The sequence below is a fragment of the Gossypium raimondii genome, chromosome 2 (genome assembly GCF_025698545.1).
Source record: "Gossypium raimondii isolate GPD5lz chromosome 2, ASM2569854v1, whole genome shotgun sequence".
Classification (NCBI taxonomy): Eukaryota; Viridiplantae; Streptophyta; class Magnoliopsida; order Malvales; family Malvaceae; genus Gossypium; species Gossypium raimondii.
In genome coordinates this window covers 46,866,273-46,885,244 of record NC_068566.1, presented here as the reverse complement: position 1 = coordinate 46,885,244, position 18,972 = coordinate 46,866,273, and the positions used below count along the sequence as shown (strand labels likewise).

At 29.8% G+C, this 18,972-nt stretch overlaps 1 protein-coding gene across 2 annotated transcripts; it reads left to right on the top strand.

Annotated features, from left to right (window-relative positions):
• Positions 1-2,228: 2,228 nt before the first annotated feature.
• LOC105789246 (vesicle-associated protein 1-2) lies at positions 2,229-4,808 on the top strand. 2 transcript variants are annotated; one of them, XM_012616547.2, is made up of 8 exons: positions 2,229-2,411; positions 2,498-2,568; positions 2,719-2,800; positions 3,116-3,231; positions 3,318-3,482; positions 3,576-3,626; positions 4,144-4,224; positions 4,390-4,808. In XM_012616547.2, exons 1-8 carry the CDS (start codon positions 2,360-2,362, stop codon positions 4,495-4,497), a joined length of 726 nt encoding a protein of 241 aa, XP_012472001.1. In that variant the 5' UTR covers positions 2,229-2,359; the 3' UTR covers positions 4,498-4,808. The 2 variants fall into 2 exon arrangements, with proteins under 2 accessions (XP_012472001.1, XP_012472002.1); XM_012616548.2 differs by having other exon boundaries at positions 2,231-2,411; positions 4,147-4,224.
• Positions 4,809-18,972: the final 14,164 nt, after the last annotated feature.

Sequence of the window (18,972 nt, the reverse complement as noted above, 5' to 3'; positions counted from 1 at the left end):
ATTTGGTATCTGAGTTTAACTTTAATGTATGATTTGGAATTTGAGTTTTTTTATCTCAAATTTAGTATGTGAGTTTGACTTCAATATTTAATTTGGTAATTGAATCGAACAAGTATCATGTGGCTCAATAATGTACTTAATTGGAATAAAATAAATTAATTACCAATTTGAACATCAAATCAAACTCAAGAAACTATTAAAAAATTAATATCAAATTAAATATTTAAATCAAACTTAATACCAAATAATATATTAGTGATTTTATTTAAAATATATGTAAGAGCCCATCATTCTTTAATCTTATCCTCACCAACCAATGCCTCAAAGGTAAGCCACACTTTATTCACCTAATCATATAATTATTTTAAGATAATACCTTTATTTTAATAAACCCAATTTGTTTTGTTTTGTTTAATATATGAATCCACTGCATTGGATTTAGCTATGGTTAGATTTTCTAAAATTATTATGTTATGATATTTTTTAATAGAGTTTGAGCATATTTAAATGCATATTTTATCTAATTTTAAGGTGGAAAAAGATTATGCGTAGAATTAGGAGAATTGAAATATCTCATTTTTACTGATTTCAAATAAATATCGACATACACCCTCATAAAAAATATCTTATATTATAGATTTTTTTAGTTTTTATCTATCGACTCATGAAATCAGCTCAAATAAATCAGGCCTATAATTAAACCAATCAAACTATCGATTCGTTAATTTATTGGTTTGCTTAATTTAACTAAATAAATTATTAAAAATTTATAAAAAAAATAAATAAAATTTTGATTCAAGCACGGATCCGGTTTCGTTCAAACAACATTGGTATTTAATATAAAGTAAAGAGTGTTTTTTTTGACATTCTGAGTCATCACAAATCGGATTTATTCAGAGGTGGCAAAGTACGATAGAGACGCCGCCTGGAATAATATTTTGTCGTGGTTTGGACAATGACGTCATTTTAACATGTTTTTTAGTTGCTCGATTTCCGATGCGGTAAAAAAGCACGCCTAAAAGTGTGTACTGCTAAAACCACACGTGTGCTTCTAGTTGTTTCTCCACGTTTTCCTTTTGCTCTGGGCCCATTTTCCCACGTGTGGGCCTCTTACAGTACAAGCCTTTTCGCTTTCTGACGGCCCAAATTTGATTTCATATTATTCTAATCTAATCCCATTTTTTCTTATTTAATTTATGATATGAAATAAACATTTTATATTTAAATTAGTGAAATTAATTTAAAAATACTATATAAACTTGTTTCTAACATCTATTCCCTTAATGGACATATAAAATACGAAAAACTAGTTATTAGACTCGCTCTAATAAATACTTCAAAAAATTAGTTATTGGGCCATGAAAGCCCATTAAGTTACCATTTTCATTTTTGGTTTATAAATTTAACTTCATTTAAAACTTAATTTAACTTTTCCACTTAAAGAATAACTTGAATCATCTTAGTCTTTATTAACAAGTGTTGGGAGTAACGTAAAACACGCTGTAATTTAAAAAAAATTTTAAGTTCGAATTTTAAAGATATTATTGTTCAGAAGAGTAATTACGAACCTCGAGAGATTTAATCTTAATGGATCGTAAAATGAATATGGACCATACCAAATTACTGCAATTTCGAGTATATTGAGTTTGGTTCATTTTAGGTATGAATCATTAATGTTTATCAACGAGGTTTTATGTTGGGTCATTGTTGGAGTTTGAAATGGATAGTTTGAATGGGAATTTCAACATTTTTTTAACATTATTTCGTAATTTTTTATACAGTTAATATTTTAATAATTCAATCATTGATTTTACTAAGATATTTATATTTGTGATGTATGTAAATTTTTGAACCAATCCAATATCTTTATTATATCGATCTAAAATATTGTCTATATTAATATATATTTAACAGAGAAACTTTTTTTAAATAAAACAAATAACTTAACATACATAATCTACATCAATAGAACATGAAATATGTTGAATCATTACAATATTAATTGTATAAAATATTAAATTAGAGTGTAAAATCACAGTTTTACAATATTTTCGATTTGATTGGTTTGAAGTTTTATTATTTTGGATTTAAGTAATTTTAATTTTAAGTTATTTCAAATTTTAAATATTTAAAATATATTAGAATCTCAAATAAATTATTATTTTCGAATTTAACAAACTCAAATTTTATTTAAAAAATTAATTGAATCAATTTAAATCACTAGTTTTCAAAAGAAAAGAAAAACACAGTTTACTAATAGTAGCCGATTCCCCCAAAATAAGAAGAGAGAGAGATTAGTGATTAATTTCTGTATTATTATTTTTGATTAATTTCTCGATTATTAAGCCATTGTTTCGAAATGAGCAGGGGCGATCTCCTCAGCATCCATCCTTTAGAACTCAAGTTTCCTTGTAAGTCATTTTCTTCCCTCCTGTAATTTCTATTTTTCTTTGATTTTTTTTTATTTCTTTTTTTTTGGTTTTGTTTCTATGGATAGTTGCGCTGAGGAAACAGATCTCTTGCTCTCTTCAATTATCGAATAAAACCGATAATTATGTAGCTTTCAAGGTATATTCTTCATCATTCATATCGGTGTTTTAATTTTTAAATTTTTTTATTCTTTTTGCTCTGTTTGTGAACCTGAAAATTGTTTGAATCTCGAATTCGAAATTGTGGATTCCGTTTGTGAGTTAATTGATTTTATTTTTTTCTTTTCAGGTGAAAACAACAAATCCGAAGAAGTATTGCGTTCGTCCTAACGCTGGTGTCGTCTTGCCTCGATCCACATCCGATGTTATAGGTACACTAAATAAATTACATTTTGTTAGCTCATTTACTGTTAATTTCTTATTATTAAGGGATGAATCCTATTACATTAGTGTAAAACTAATATTTTAACACTCCGATCATTGAATTCGTCAATATTTTGTACTTGTCATGTAAAGTATCAAATCAATCTGATATTTCTATGGTATCCATCCAGAATACAGGAATTAACCGTGAAACATGATGGTTGAATTGTTAAAATATTTAATTTTACTGAAAGTTTACACTAATATAAGTAAATCGATTGGATTCCAGATAACTTGTAATTGATTTGTTGATATTAATTTAGTTACCATGCAAGCGCAAAAAGAGGCACCTCCTGATATGAATTGCAGGGATAAATTCCTCCTTCAAAGTGTAAAAGTAAATGATGGAATAACTGCAAAGGATATAACTTCAGAACTGGTATCTAATTATTTATATTATATTGTATTAGTATTATTGCTTGATGGTTAGGATGATCTATGGGGATCTTTTTTTATTTTTCCCAGTTTAACAAGGAAGCTGGGCATGTGGTTGAGGAATGCAAGTTGAAAGTTGTTTACCTTTCACCACCACAACCACCTTCACCAGTACATGAAGGTTCAGAAGAAGGGTCTTCACCGAGAGGCTCGGTTTCAGACAACGGACATGTCAATGCCGCAGAATTCTCTACAGTCAGATCTTGCTGCATATACTTATCGTTTCTCTTGTTGTCTGCAGTTCATTCTACAGATGCTAATGGTGTGCATTTTTGTTGCTGAATGCAGGCTGCTAAAGCATTTAACGAACAGCTTGAAGCTCAAGATTTATCTCCCGAGGTAAATTTCTTATTCTTTATTTGCTGTGTAATTGTTTGCTGCTGCATATGCATAGTTGATTTTAATTCATGTTTGTAAGTTGGTAATAGTCATTAGTTTTGGACCAGATTTAGTAACGTCCATATTTTTGGGTCAGATATATCCATTCACTTGCTTGGTTAAATGGATGGTTTCGAGTCAAATTATCTGCTTTTACAAACATTTTAGTTCTAATTGTTCAGACCAAAATGTATAGAGCTACCAACGGAACCCACCGGCCCATAGTCTGATTCTGTTAGTCAGACAACAGGAGATCTATTGGAGTACCTGGAATTTGTCTCATATTCAATTTGATCATTGAATGTAGTGTTGCAGCTAGAAGGAACAATTGTTCTTGCGATTTTTCCCCCTTGTTCATGTGCATGCTTAACCGACTTTTGCAGTATTGAGTCCTGAAGCTCTGTAATCTTTAACATATATTGAATGTGATGTTGATACATGCCAAGTATATAATCCTCAATAATACTTTCTATAATAGCAGACAAGAACTCATATAACGAAGCTGACCGAGGAGAAAAAAAGCGCACTTCAACAATGTAACAAGATTCGTCATGAACTGGTGAGGGGAATAGATTGTGGCTTGATTGCTTGTAGAGTAGTAAAGTTCCTTGACCCCTTAATTTGCTAGTTAATGAAAATTTAATCAAACATTAATCTCCACCCTTTTTATTATGTTCTCTTCATCTCTGAGCCAACTTACACATAAAGATTACAAATGTTTTAGGAACTGTTGAAGCGCGAAGGCAACAAAAGCGGCGGCGGCGTGTCGTTCATGTTTGTCATCATCATCGGCTTGCTTGGCATATTTATGGGATATATGATGAAGTCATAAGCGACTGTTTTCTTCAATTATCTCCTGCCTGTGCACGGGCCAAGACTTCAAATGCGGATTGTGACACGTGGCACCTGCATATTTTAGTTGATCTTTATGAATTTGATGAAGGAAAAAGGTTAGAAAAAGGTTAGCTCAGTCCAATTAGCAAAGACTTATTACAATTGAATTCTTAATTCTTTGATTCTTGTAGTTGCTAGTTGTAGCATGCATTCTTTCTGTAACTTAGAAAAGAAAAAAAGTGAGAAATTTTGTTAATGATTATACATAGCTTTGTAATGCTTAAATCAGCTACCATTTTTTTCCATGCATACTGATTGATGCATCATCATGTATTTATAAAGTTTATACCTAATTCTTTGAATTAAAATCTGAATATCATATCTTTTTTAAAATTATTTTTGGTTAAGATTGAATATCATACTTGTTGAGGGGGACCGACTCCTTCGGGAGAAGTATTTGAAGTGTAGTTTGCCGGACAGCCAATTTGGACCCCCCAACAACCGAAGGTATTGTCCCCGAGGGAGGGTTTTGTCTCCTGTGCTCAGCCAAGAGCCAGCATGCCGTGAACGGCTGCCCTAAAGGTCTGGTTCATGGAGCAGGGAGCACCTCGACTGTAAGTGGATGTACAGTCACCCACCATGGGCGAGACGCCCCCCTCCATGAACCAGGCCCTCTGGGCAGCCGCTCACGACACGCTGTCTCTCCTCGAAGGCTGGGGACAAAACCCTCCCCCAAGGGACAATATTTTCGGTTGTTGGGGGTCCGAGTTGGTTGCCCGACGAACGACACTTCGAAGACTTCTTCCGAAAGAGTCGACCCTGTTCAACAATATTAGTATCATACTTCGAAGACTTTTCCTTCGGTTGAAGGGAACCAATCAATTAGTTTGGTTAAAAAATTTGAAACTTCGACTTAACCAATTTCGTACTTTAATCAACTAACAAATTGATTTAGGTTTTAACGGGTTGAACCTTTGTTAGTTTGATCGTTTAAATTGGTTAATTTTGGTTAAAATTGTATATTTTGCATTATATACATTTATTATATTCCGTAGATATTTTAAAAAATTATATGTGTATATATTAAAATCTGCAAGTCCATTGATTTGGGTATAACTGCTAATCGATGGATATAATTAATTTTTGATCTCTTATAAGATCATCTTAACTATTATCATTAACTTGAATGAACTGATTCGAAAGAAAAAACATCGATGGAGTCAATTTGGATAAACAAAAGAAAGCAAGACCATAAAATCAGCTAATGGAATTGACTAATTGAGAGTTCATCCATTTGCCTATGGAATCAAGGATTAAAGTGTGAATAATAAAATTAACAGACACGTCAAAACATTGAAACCGAATGATGGAAATTTACCAACAATTGGCTTGCTAGCTCAAGAAATGAGCTTGAGCATGGCTGTACTTTGCATTGCAAAACAAAACATTATTGCCTAAAGTGCAAACATGGTCCCTTTAGGTCCCTAGCAGGTTCGGTTGTACGGACACAAGCTAGTTTAAAAGTGGGTGTCAAACTCGTGTGATTAGTTGGATTCGTATATCTGTTTGAATTCCAGCCAAGTTAATAGGGGGTTAAAAGTGAAAACAGAAATCATGAATTATGAAATAAATTGATATAAAGACCGATAATATTAATTGTTATTGAAAGCTCAAAATTGAGATAGACATACGACGATATATTTTGTTGAGATGTTAACTATGTTATAAGATTGCATTCGATATTATAATGATAGTAGATATAGTTTAATATTTGGTTAGTAGATACACCTTATGATCGTTAATCCATATCTTTATATGTTTTATATTTTGTTCTAATATTCAGATTATGGAAATACCACTGAGTTCATACTCAACGTACGTTTTTATTTTCCGTCCATAGGTTAAGTGTTGGATCACATACATTTGTTGATATCAACATTCAGTCGTGATCTCGGACTTATCATGTTGGTGATACTTTAGTTAGTTTATTGGCATGTACTTAAGGGCCTCATACCTATATTTTGCTAAATGGATGAATGTTGATATTTTGGCATTGTTGGTGCATGTGTAAATGTTAGCTATTGATGATATGGATCCTGTGCTTATAATGTGTTGGATATGCTTAAAGATGAAATAGATACAATGCAAGGTAGTAAATAGATAAGGTATATTGAATGATGATTAATAGTGAAATGATTAAGTAAATAGCATGCTAATGTTAATATGAATTGGTAAGAAAAATATTGGTTATGTTAGACATGAAATGGTCATTTGTTGATAGATTGAACATGTATTGTGGATGACTTGGTTGAATTTGGGAATATTTTTTTATTGTGAATTGAAATGTTTTGGATGTCATTTGAGGCATATTGGTATTTTGAATGAATGTGCTACGTCAAATTAGTATATTTTCTATAGGATTTATGCAGGTTTTGAGTAGGTATCATTGTGCATTTGAACATAGATTATGGTTTGAATATGGTTAGGCATGAAGTAGGCCCTAAATGACATATTTTATGTCACATGGTCTGACCACACGGCTGTGTGTCACACGCAAGTTAGTGGCATGGCTGTATGCCACTAAAATATAGGACGTATAGGAAACACACGATTTCCAATGGATACATGAGCTAGCCATACGCTCGTGTGACTACTATAGATATGGTCATCTAGATTTCACACAGCCTCAGTTTGTTACACAATCTAACTACATGGTCGTGTGACTTTTGTTGAATAATTGCATTTTTTACCCACACGACCATAGTGAGGTACACGGTTTTGATACATGGCCGTGTGACTCTAATTTCACACGGTTACAGCTTACCACACGGCCTGAGCACACGGCCGTGTGACCCATGTTTTGCACAATTGCTCTTCTTTTTGTAAAAGTTTCAAAATGATTATTGTTTGATATTAGGTCAATTCTAGAGTTTTCGTAAGCTCAATTTAAACCCGATTTTGCTTGTAAAACATGATTTATGTGGATGTATGTAGTTATTCAATATTTAATTGAATTTTTTATTTATGAATTGTGTGTAATTGTTCCAATAATTGCCGTAGCATCTTATCGCTCAGATTCGATGACAGAACCTGGTGAGGGGTGTTACATATTTCCAATATTGCTAGAAATACTGACAATTAGCTAAGAATGCATAGCTTAAAGTAGTTGAGCAAGATGGTTTTCTATATTTTTCATAAAAGCTTTGAAGGAATGTTTGTCTTCCTCTAACTTGTTCATCCTAACATTTAGAGGTAATTTTCGTACTATTCTATGATTTCTCTCTTGATTATTAGACTTAAAAGGGTGCATTAATTATATGGTTTTTGTGGAGGCCTCGGGAAACTAGAGGAATTAGGATTGACATTGTTGTTCCATAAAAAAAATTGGATGGTTCCTCTATAGGACATTATAAAATCTACAATTATTAAACTTTTCTCCAAAGATTTTTTTATATGTGTTACCCTCATAGGATATCCATGATTCATTTATATTAACTCTATTTTCCTAATTCGATCCATCTTTTTCTCATGGTTGTCATTGTATCTTTTGTGATAAAATGACCATTACTTGAAATAGTAAATGATTAGTCATTTCATGATTCCTTTATATTAAACTTGTTTTCCTAATTTGATCTATTTTTATCTTGTCGTCATCATTGTATCTTCTATGATGAAAATGATCATTACTTGCAATAGTAAATGAGTAGTCATTTGTCCTAGACAAATGACTCGTGGCCACATGTCATTTTCATAATCCATACAATACAAGTGAGAGCATATCATTTACTCTTTTAATTGAGTTATGATTTTACTATTGTGAGTGAAGTTATGCCATGTATAAGTCGGGACCTAACATATCAACTTTCGGCTCGTTACCATAAGAGCACAAATTTCCAATATATATATAAAAGGTCAATTACAACATAAAGGGCCTAAAGCCTAAAAAATACAACAAACAAAGACTAAAGGCTAAGCCCAATCAAACCCAATCCTCAAAAAACCCTAGAGAGGCATCAATGTCACACCATAAAAACAAAGAGCTTCTCCAAACAAAGGAAAGCAAGTAGAGTTTTTCAAAAAGCAAAGGCCACAATAGAGACTTGAGGAATGGATGGCCAAATCATGGGTGAACCCATAGAGCACCAAGACAACTGCCTCTTATTGATGGCCTAAGTCCAACGAAGAAAAGAAAAGGCGGGATCTTGAGTTATTATGCAAAAAGACGCAAGGAAGAAAACAAAACAAAATGGTAATAAAAAATGTGAGAAACCTCGGTTCGGAGGTCAGATAGCCACTCATATGCAAAACATGAACCAATGCCTGAAACTATCCATAACCCCTCACCAACCCATAAATAGGAGGATAATGCGTTTTAGTGCACTTGAACCCATATCCTATTGCTTTGGCAATAATGCCTATGCCAATCTAGTTAAGACTGAATCGATAAGAAATGATTTTTTTTTTTACTTTTAAATCTATTTTTTCGCAATTTTTTATGATATTTGAATGTTTTAATGGATAATATTATCTATTTGATTATTTTCAGGAAAAAAATACTTTTTCTCAAATAGAAATGGTGACATAAATATTTAAATATCAATATTCAATTTATTATTTCAAATATTAAAATATATTAATGTGAATAATTAACTATATAAATAATTTGGGTTAACTTATAACATTATAAAATAAAAAAATCATATTATATACAATTTTGAAAAGAACTTATAAACATAATCTTAAATATAGTACAAGTTACAAATAATACATGATTTACTAAATTAAAATTAACTCAAGGTGGTATCCTCGTTTCAAAATAAATATAATATGTGGACTGATTTACTAAAGAAGGCCTGGGCTGCCTTATAGCCTTGTGGGTATAATGGACTTGTACAAATTACACTCTTTCATATTCCTCAATCCTTATATAATTCAATATACATTTTCCTATATTTTAAGGTGATTTTTTTTCATTAAATTTAAGGTGAATTTAATAAATTTTTATTATTTTAAAATTATAATTACTTAATTTTATATATGTTATTTAATTCTTTAAAATTAACATAAAATAAAAAAAGAAATCGACACTCAAACTATTTTTGAAACAGGATCGAAGTCAGGTGCAAACACTAAAACTATTCAAATTCATAATGACTTGATCAAGAAATCGACACTCAAGACTTGAACAATTTGAACTCGTAATATATATATATATATAATATCAATTGTGGGCAGAAGAGAAGAAATTAAAAGCCTCACCTTATCCCAAAACCGAAAGGAAACTGATACAAAAGCTTTCTTCACTTTTTTTTTCTTCTCTCTTACAAGTTGAGAATATATATATATATATAACTCACTGTCAAAAAGATGTTTAGCTTTTAGTGAATTTCTCTTTATTGGCAATGGACTAATTACTTTATTCATGCATGTTTCCCCAAATAAATTCGTCTCTTGCTATTACATTTTCTTTACTTTCTTGCAATTTGTATAAAAATGATGGGTTTTTTTTGTTAGTGTCACTCTCAAACATTTGGCATGATGTATTATTTGGTTAATTGCACTCGATATCCTCAAATTATGACTTAGATTTTAAATTGATCTTTCCATAAACCTAGTCATTAAATCAGGCATTTGAATCTAACGTAGAGTATATTCAAACCACGTAGATCAAGTTGAACACGTACCATAACGACAGAAGTGAGACCACGCAACACGTACCATAACGACAATCAACCTGCAACAGCAGTGGTCATTTGGGACTTGACCTCTGATTTGTCCACACAACTATATGGTCTGCCATGTGATATTATAAGGCAACAGACAACCCTTATATAAACCCAAGTGCACGAGAGAACGAGGATCTTCTTATTGAAAAAGTCACCTTCACCCCCTTTCCTTCTTCCTCAACATAATGCATGTACAACTTAAATATGTCATGTTAAATTAAAGAACCTACCTCAAATTGTGAACGCATAGATTTCCATGTAGTAAGTATATACTTGTTTACAATTTGATTCACATGTTTTAAATAAACTGGCATGATTGATACAATCTGATACTTGAGGGCTTAATTAGAAAGCTTTGAAGTTTGAGAGTCAATTTAAAATCTGAGTGATAGCTTAGGAATGTGTGGTGAAAAATAACCCTTTATTATTTAGTTGATACCAACAAATGAGTGTAGGGCAAAGAAAGCAAAAGAAGATTGAAAATTTTTGGAACAATAAGAGGGATCGACCACCGGGAGAAAGTAATAGCTGGTAATAGATGGAACCAAAACTGTCACTAACTATATAATATCTTTTCCAATAACAAAATGTTAGCCCATCCATGAAAATGACTCAAGCTATAAATAAAACGAAATTTCATTCATTTATTTTATGAAAATCGAGAAGTTATTCCCTTAATTTATAAGAATATGATTGTTGTACTTCAGAATTTTTCTTCATATTTTGGTAAACACATGAACTTAAACAACTACTTTTTTTTTTGTATATAAATTGTTGATATGCTGCATTTTACTAATTCATTGCATATAAATAGTGAGTTACTGGGTTTTATTGATTCCGAAATTTTAGTGACAATGTTTAGCATTGTCCAAAAATTGGACTAACTTCTCAATTTTTTTAAAATATAAAATCTAAATTCAGAATTAGAGATATAGATAAACTTCCTTTTGGGTACATTTTACAAAATTAAGATGACGAAAATAAAATTTGATCGTTAATTTTTAAAAATACTAACAAGAGATTTAACCACTACTCTCTTATACTGTTTGCGGACAAATTCGATGATAAAGAAAGAGGAGAAAAAGGACCCATCATTTTGAAGACACCTAAGTTGTCCATTAAGGGTGTATTTTGTGTGGAACCAAAGCTCTCCACTTAGCTGTATGGTTCAAAGAAAAAGAAGAAAAAAATGGTACAAATAGGTCCCCATGAGGACACATTTTTTGAGATTGAAATGACAGAAGAGAAGGGTGTATGTGTGTGTTAGGGTTTGGGTCCTATCGTTTTAATGGCTTTTTTGGACATGAATGCTTACTTTTATTGTTCTTCTTTATAAATCAAAGTAAATGCGTTTTTCTCACGCTCACTAATTATATATATATATATATATATATAAAAGAGACATAAAAACAATGGAAGAGATATATAGTGGCAAAAGCATCTATAAAAGGGGAAAAAAAGTCCCCAACTTTCCTTGCACACAAGTACCAATCAACCTCATCTTCACTCATATTTTCAGAATTAGATTGGTGGTTGAATCGATTAGGTCATCAGTTTATTGGTTTGATCGGTTTGAACGATTCAATTCTATTAATCCATATCAGTTCATGATTCAATCAGCCTAGTTCAATTTAGATAAATGTGGTTTACCCATTTATCTAAACTACATATGATGGTCAACTTATGAGGTTTATCTTTGCAATTATATTGTGTCATAACCTAAATTTTTATGGAAAATTATAATTTTTTAGATGATGATGTAGTATAATTTAAAAGTGTCATGTCATCACGGATTTAAAATTGAGAAAACCGTCAAATTTCAAAATTAATGTAGACCAAAAAGGCTCAAGGATTAAGTTGAAAAATTTACAAGTTTAGAGACTAAATATTTTTTCCTTTAAACTCTATAATTTAATTTGACATAGACCCTCATATTATTATTAAAGTCTAATTTTAGTTCAAATTATTAATACCGTCAAATACCCTAGTTAGTTTATGTAAATTTCTTTTAAAAATTAAAAATCTTAAAATTCTTAATTACCATTTAAAATAAATAAAATTATGATTATCAAAATATCTTATACATTTTTACCATCATTTTAATTTTATAAGATCTTATAAATATATTTATTTACTTTCACAAAAATTAACATAATATAAAACATTTTGTAAATATTCATATCAAGTCAAGACATATCAAAAGAAATCATTTAGGGGTTAGGATTAAAATTAGATGCTAATGTATTAAATAAGATTTGAGGCGGGATGGTCTCGCCTCATGAACATTCCTGCTATTCATTTATATCTTCACGGATTAATACTTTTTAAGAGTTTGAATACAAATAAACATCAATTTAATCTTTAAAAAAAATTTAACCTGAATCATTGAAAGACCATTCATTTTGAACTCTATCAATAGAGAGTTTTAGTTGATGCAACTCTAGCATCTCTTTTCCACCAATGCAAAGAATATTAGATAGAGAAATGACCTAAAAAAAACATGGTGCTTAACTTGATAATCAAAGTGAAAAGTGATAACTATGGCTAATCTTTAAAAATAATTTTCGTTTGATAATACAATATTATATATATATATATATTCAAAGGATGATTAGCAAGTAGGGTTTGATGGGGTGGGCATGCAAGTGATAACCCACCCAAGTGCTTTGGGCAACATGATTGAAGGGTTAGGAGAGCCAACAGATGGAAGAGCATCTATGTTTTGTCCCCAAAATAAAAATAAAAAAGCTCTCACTCTTAGGAAGCTTGTTGATAACAAAAGCCCTTCCCCACAAAAAATAAAAAGGTGAAATAAGAATTTTAGTCCTTGTACTAAAGCTAAAATTTGCGATTTTAATTCCTCTGCTTTAGTTTGACTTTATTTAGTTTTTCTATTTTTATAATATTAGTAATAAGTTCAAATTGATCACACTATTTAATTATTGCGAAAATTTTATACAATGATCGACAATCATTCCTTTCGGAATACATGGATCAGTTTCAATCATTAGATACGTATTTTCTTTTGAGATGTAAGGCTAGGATTTAAATTTTAGTTTATAAGATTTATTATTTAGGGTTTGAAATTTAGGATTTAGAGCTAACATTTAGGATTTAAGGTAAATTTATTTTTGTAGTTAAATATTTAAATTATAAATATAATAATAATTTTTGCCGCTGTTAAAGTAATTACGTGGGTTCGATGAAATTGATAACACAATTAACACAATTATCAATTAACAATTAATATTGTTAGAGGATTTAATAGTAGCAATTAACCATATTAGCAATTTGGATAGGGTGAAGACAGGATCAAAATTGTATTATAAACCATTGAGGGGTATGCAAAAGAAAATTTTATCATTACACTAATTTATATTTTTATAATTTTTCAAGGGACCTTAAAAGCAATTTTACCATTTGGAGGGGTCACCTACCCCTTGCATTCACCCCTCAATTTGGACCTACTAATTACATTATAAAAATGTACATATTAATTTCAAAAATGAAAAAAAAAAAGGAAAATAGAGAACTTAAATCTAAAATATCAACATAACAAAGGAACTAAAAGTAAAATTAGACCAAATAAAAAACAACCCAAAGCAGTCTTGTCTTTATACTTCCAATGGTGAAGTGTTGTTTTTAAGTGCTTTGTCGTCAACAACAGCTTCATCTGTCCTTGTCTAAAGGACAGGTTCTGCCATATTTTGAACACCCAATGTCGATAATGACGAATAATGTCTTTGAAATTGTATATCATCATCCCCCAACCGATCTGTGTTATCATTGTCATGTTTTCGAAATTATAATCGTATATGACGTGAAATATATATATATATATATATATATATATATATATACTCGAATCATGGAATTTTACAAAGGCTTTTCTTGGTTGTTCTAAGTACAACTTAATTCAACTTATCCAAAATGTCTTTTTATTGTCTCCAACAAGATAATCTTATCTTATGTATTCTTTGTAATTGCTTGGTTTGAGGAGATGAAAGGAACAGTGGAGAACAAGTTAAGGGTTTGAGAGTAAGAGTTGAAAGCATCAATGACATTATTAATGTCTCCCAAGGTTTTATTCTCATGTTGGTATGATTCTCTTGTTTGAGGCTTGAATTTAGAAATTTTTTTTTAGTCTAAGTTAAACTCCTGTCAAGTTTAGGGATTAACTTGGACAAAAAAAATGTGAAAACAATTGCCTAGTTCAGGTCTTAATATAGAAGCAATTGCCAAATTCAAATATTAACTTGGACAAAAAGAAAGTTTAGGCACAATATAATAATCGTTGCCAAGTTAAGGTCTCGAATAGTGATATAACCATTTTTCCTATCGCTCTTTCTTGGACATTTGGATGATTATAATAAGTTTTTGTAATTTTTGTTTCACGTGTTCTTTAATCATGCTTTTCATATTGTGATCGTGTAATTATCAATGTTCGTGATTGGAATGTTCATGGGTCAAGCTAGAGGATAAATTCGATCTAGCTTGATTTGAAGTCGGATTAAATCAAACCGGCCTAAGGTGAAAGTTATCTTATCCAAACATAAATTAAATGAGTAGTCTAATCTATGGATAAGTCTACTCACAATAATTTTAAAAACTAACATGATGTAAATGTATCTTCAAATCCAAGAATTTGGTATTTTTACTTTGGACTTGACTTATGGTGCCTTTAGATGCCCAATTGAGACCGATGAAGTATATTTAGCTCATTTTTCTCTTGATTGTATTGAAAAGCCATGTTAGGATAACAAATATTACGTTTTATTTGGATGTTTGCATCGGGTTGGAGTTAATTTTTCTCACTGATGAATTATACTTCAGTTGAGAAAATAATAGCCATCTTTCGTTCTCACCTCATTATTACAATACTCAATTTCACTGTCATTATTGTTTTTCACTAAAAATAATTTTACCGTCCATCTAAAAGAAAATCCTAAATTAGACATGTATTTTTTATTTATTTAGCTCAATAAAAAATTATATAGTTACAAATTTAAAAAATTGTCTATAGATCCTTTAATAAATTGCAACTCTCATTCAAGGAATTTCGTTTTATCTATTATCTTAAAGTGCGATTTCTTTGCACTTTTACTTTCACAATTTTGTTTTTTCTACTTTTTCACCTTCAAAATTCAAATTCAACTGTTAACACTATTATTATTATTATTTGTTTAATTTATTGGTGTGATATTTTGAAATAAAAAATTCACTTGGTAGCAATATAACTAAAAGAATGATATTATAATAAACGTAAATTTAATCTATAATTTTAACAGTGTTAAAACTCAACTTAAATTTTAAAATTTAAATAATAATATACCAACTACCAAAAACAATGTCCAAAAAACATAACTACTCTTATCAACTGTTGTAATAAAAGTATACACATTTTATTTTGACTTTTGCATTGTATTAAAATTGATTTTATATGAAACAATGATGTATTATGTTCTTGTCAAAGCAAATATTTAAAAAAAAAAACAATTTGCAAGTTGCTCCTCATCAAACCCATCATTGTTAGGTGAGGAATATGGTTTTATTGAGTCAACTTACATTGTTTGATTTGGAAATATTGTTGGGTCAACTTATTTTTTATTAACAATAATATAGAAAGAAGTACATGATAGAAACAACCACTAACCCTATTTGTGGCATTGTTGTATGGCCAATGTGACAATTTGAAAGGGGCACCCTACAATCATTTGGTAGGTGATTCCATTTTTATAAAAATTTAAACAAAACCCAAACTAAAAAAAAAAAAAAAAACTCGACATGGTATGTACTCAATCTCAAAATTTTTATCTGATCAATTTAAATTTAAACTCATTCTAATTCAGATTAATTATAGAAGTGAACAATTCGAACTTGTTTAACCCCGATTTAAATTGACTTGAAACTAAATTATCTTTAACTAAAATTAACTCAAGCTTAAGATGAAGTGATCAAAATTCAAAATTATCTAAACCAATAATGCCTCGATATGAAAAACTCAAATATCTTACCTAAAATAACTAAAACTTAAATGATTTGAACTCGGAACAACTTAAACTTACAATGATTGAAATTGACACAAATTGGAAAGGCCAAAACTTTTAAAACTTAATGGAAAAAGTAAAGGAGAAAAGGACCCATTTGAGTTAATTAAAAATGCATGGGTGGATATGATACATATGTCATAAAGGTTGAACATGTGATTTCTGTGTTTAAAACAAAAACTAGTCATAGTTAACGTAAGCGACACTCCACGCAAACTCAATAATAAAATTTTTTAAATAATAAATATTATTATAGTGATATTTTTATCTTTTAATATTTTTTAATAAAATCTTTAAATAAAAAATAAAATCCTACTTAAAATAAACAAATTCTCTAAATATTAACCCTGATATTAATCAAGATTTATACATAAATCTTTTATTAATCCATCATGATTTAATTAATGAATTAATGAATATATATTTTATATAATGACCTTGTTTAACAATTAGCTAATAGTTATTAGTTGATTGTAGTTGGTTTGATCAATTGATTATATTAATTGTTTATTTAAAAGCGTTTGGTAAATTTAGCTAATAGCTGAAAGTTAATATGTGTAAAATAAATAAGCTCGATTGAAAATTTCTCGCGACAATGTTGATTTTTGTAGATTCATGGTGAATTTTTTTTTTTTGAGATTTACTTTGAACTTTGGAGGTGAAAGTGAAAATGGGATAAGAGAAGTTATTGATATCTTGGCACCCCTATTAGGTTTGAGTATATGTGACAAAGGGAGTAATTTTTTAGCGAGCATAGTCAGATATGTCATTTCATATATCTTATTCCCAATCAGCTATTAAACAAAGTTATCCATCCTAAAGTTTTTTATTTTAGAGGTTTTAGCTCAATAAGCTCTTATAAACTTCCATCCACCAAACACTACAATTAAAGAGTTTGACAATCCAATCCTTTATTTGTACCCGAATCAGCTAGAAGAAGTCCAAAACTCTGTTTACCAAACATCCCAAATGTATTTTCTTTCCTACCTCTTGGGTTCGATATAATCTAATAATAATAATATGATTATTAAAAAGCATAATCCAATTAAAATTAATTATACCGTTTAATATATCCATATTCAATACATATTTTAGTTAGTACAAAATATAATTATATTAAACATATTAAAATTCTAAATAATAAATATTTATATTAATATATTTTTATATTTAACACTCACATTCATGTAGCTTGTGTGGACCACTTCAGCATTAGACAACTTGAACCATAATATATGGCTCACAGCCAGCTAACATATTAGTATCTTGATTGGGCCTAGCCATACAATTAGTATTTTATTTTACTTTTTCTATTATTTTTAAATTCCTAAGGTGAGCCCAAAAATAGCAAAAAAAAAAAAACTTTATGATATAAAAAAAAAGGATTTTATTTTTTTATGGTCTATAAAAAACAACTTATTTAAATATTAGTATATTTTTATTTCTCCTTTATCAAATCCAACTACCATCTTTCTTATATTTGAAAATATTAATAATATATAAAAATAAAATTAAATTAAATAATTAATAGTAAATCTCTATCGAATATCGATTATTGAGGTTGGTTGACTTTGCAATGATTTCAATACGAGAGTGTTGGGGTTTCAGTGAAACTGACGTTTACCTTTATTTATTTACTATTCTTTTAAGGGAAAATAAATTGAAAGGATTATAAACTATGATTATATATTTGTGGCGGTCCATAATACACTGCATTTTATATGCATAGATGGCATAATATTACAAGAATTTTCATTAAATTTAATGGACAATCTTCTATTTTTTTATGATGAGATTACAAATTGAATGAAACATGCCCCATGTGATTAGGAGCAAAATTTAGTTAATCTTAGGTGTCTTTCTGTCTACTTGTCTTTTTATGGCCTCTTGTCTACAAATTTTATATTGATTTATTTATAAATTTTTAAGGGACGCTGGGTTCGAAACAGCTTTCTCGATTTAACTCTTTGAGCTAATGTACACCTCTTAAAAATAATTGCATGAACCGAATTAACTCTTTGAAACAATATATAAGCCGAGTTTAAACCCGGACAACTAGCTAGTAATAATGATAAAATAGCACTTTGTCATTTCATATACATGGTAATATAGGCATTGTAAATTGGCAACTCCATTAGAGCCTAAGAAAGTGCACAATATCAAGACATCACCCTATCTTTAATTGGGTACGGGATGAAGATCGAGTTAAATTAAATTTTAACCCCTCTACTTAGAAAATGAACAAATTAGCCCTTATACATTAATTCAAAGAACATATTAGCCATTTTTGTTAAAAAATTCATCCACTTGTACTACTAAAAACTAAAAAGTGACACATGGCATGCTACGTGTACATCACGAAACGTACAAAACTAATTTTTAGCAATAGAAATGGATGAATTTTTAACAAAAAAACCAGTTTACTTGTTCATTTAATGTATAAGAACTAATTTGCTCTTTTTTTTAGTAGTGAGAACAAAATACAATCCGACTCCTAATGTAAAGGCCTCCACGGTACAAGGCAGTTTTTAACATACAACTTCATAACTCAAAAACATATAAAAAAAACACTAAAATTCTAGTAAGTTGTATTTGCAATTTCAACATTCATTTTTGCTTGTCAAACATACAACAATTCATCACCATTCACCACCTTTAAACCAGAAGAAAATACAGCTTTTCTCACCGAAAAATCCGAAA

Bases quoted from the DNA above. Each gene is read 5' to 3' on its own strand.
- LOC105789246 (XM_012616547.2), top strand. From the start codon at position 2,360: ATGAGCAGGGGCGATCTCCTCAGCATCCATCCTTTAGAACTCAAGTTT. The intron at 2,569-2,718 runs GTATATTCTTCA...TTTTCTTTTCAG, and splicing joins ATAATTATGTAGCTTTCAAG to GTGAAAACAACAAATCCGAA. The intron at 3,232-3,317 runs GTATCTAATTAT...TATTTTTCCCAG, and splicing joins AGGATATAACTTCAGAACTG to TTTAACAAGGAAGCTGGGCA.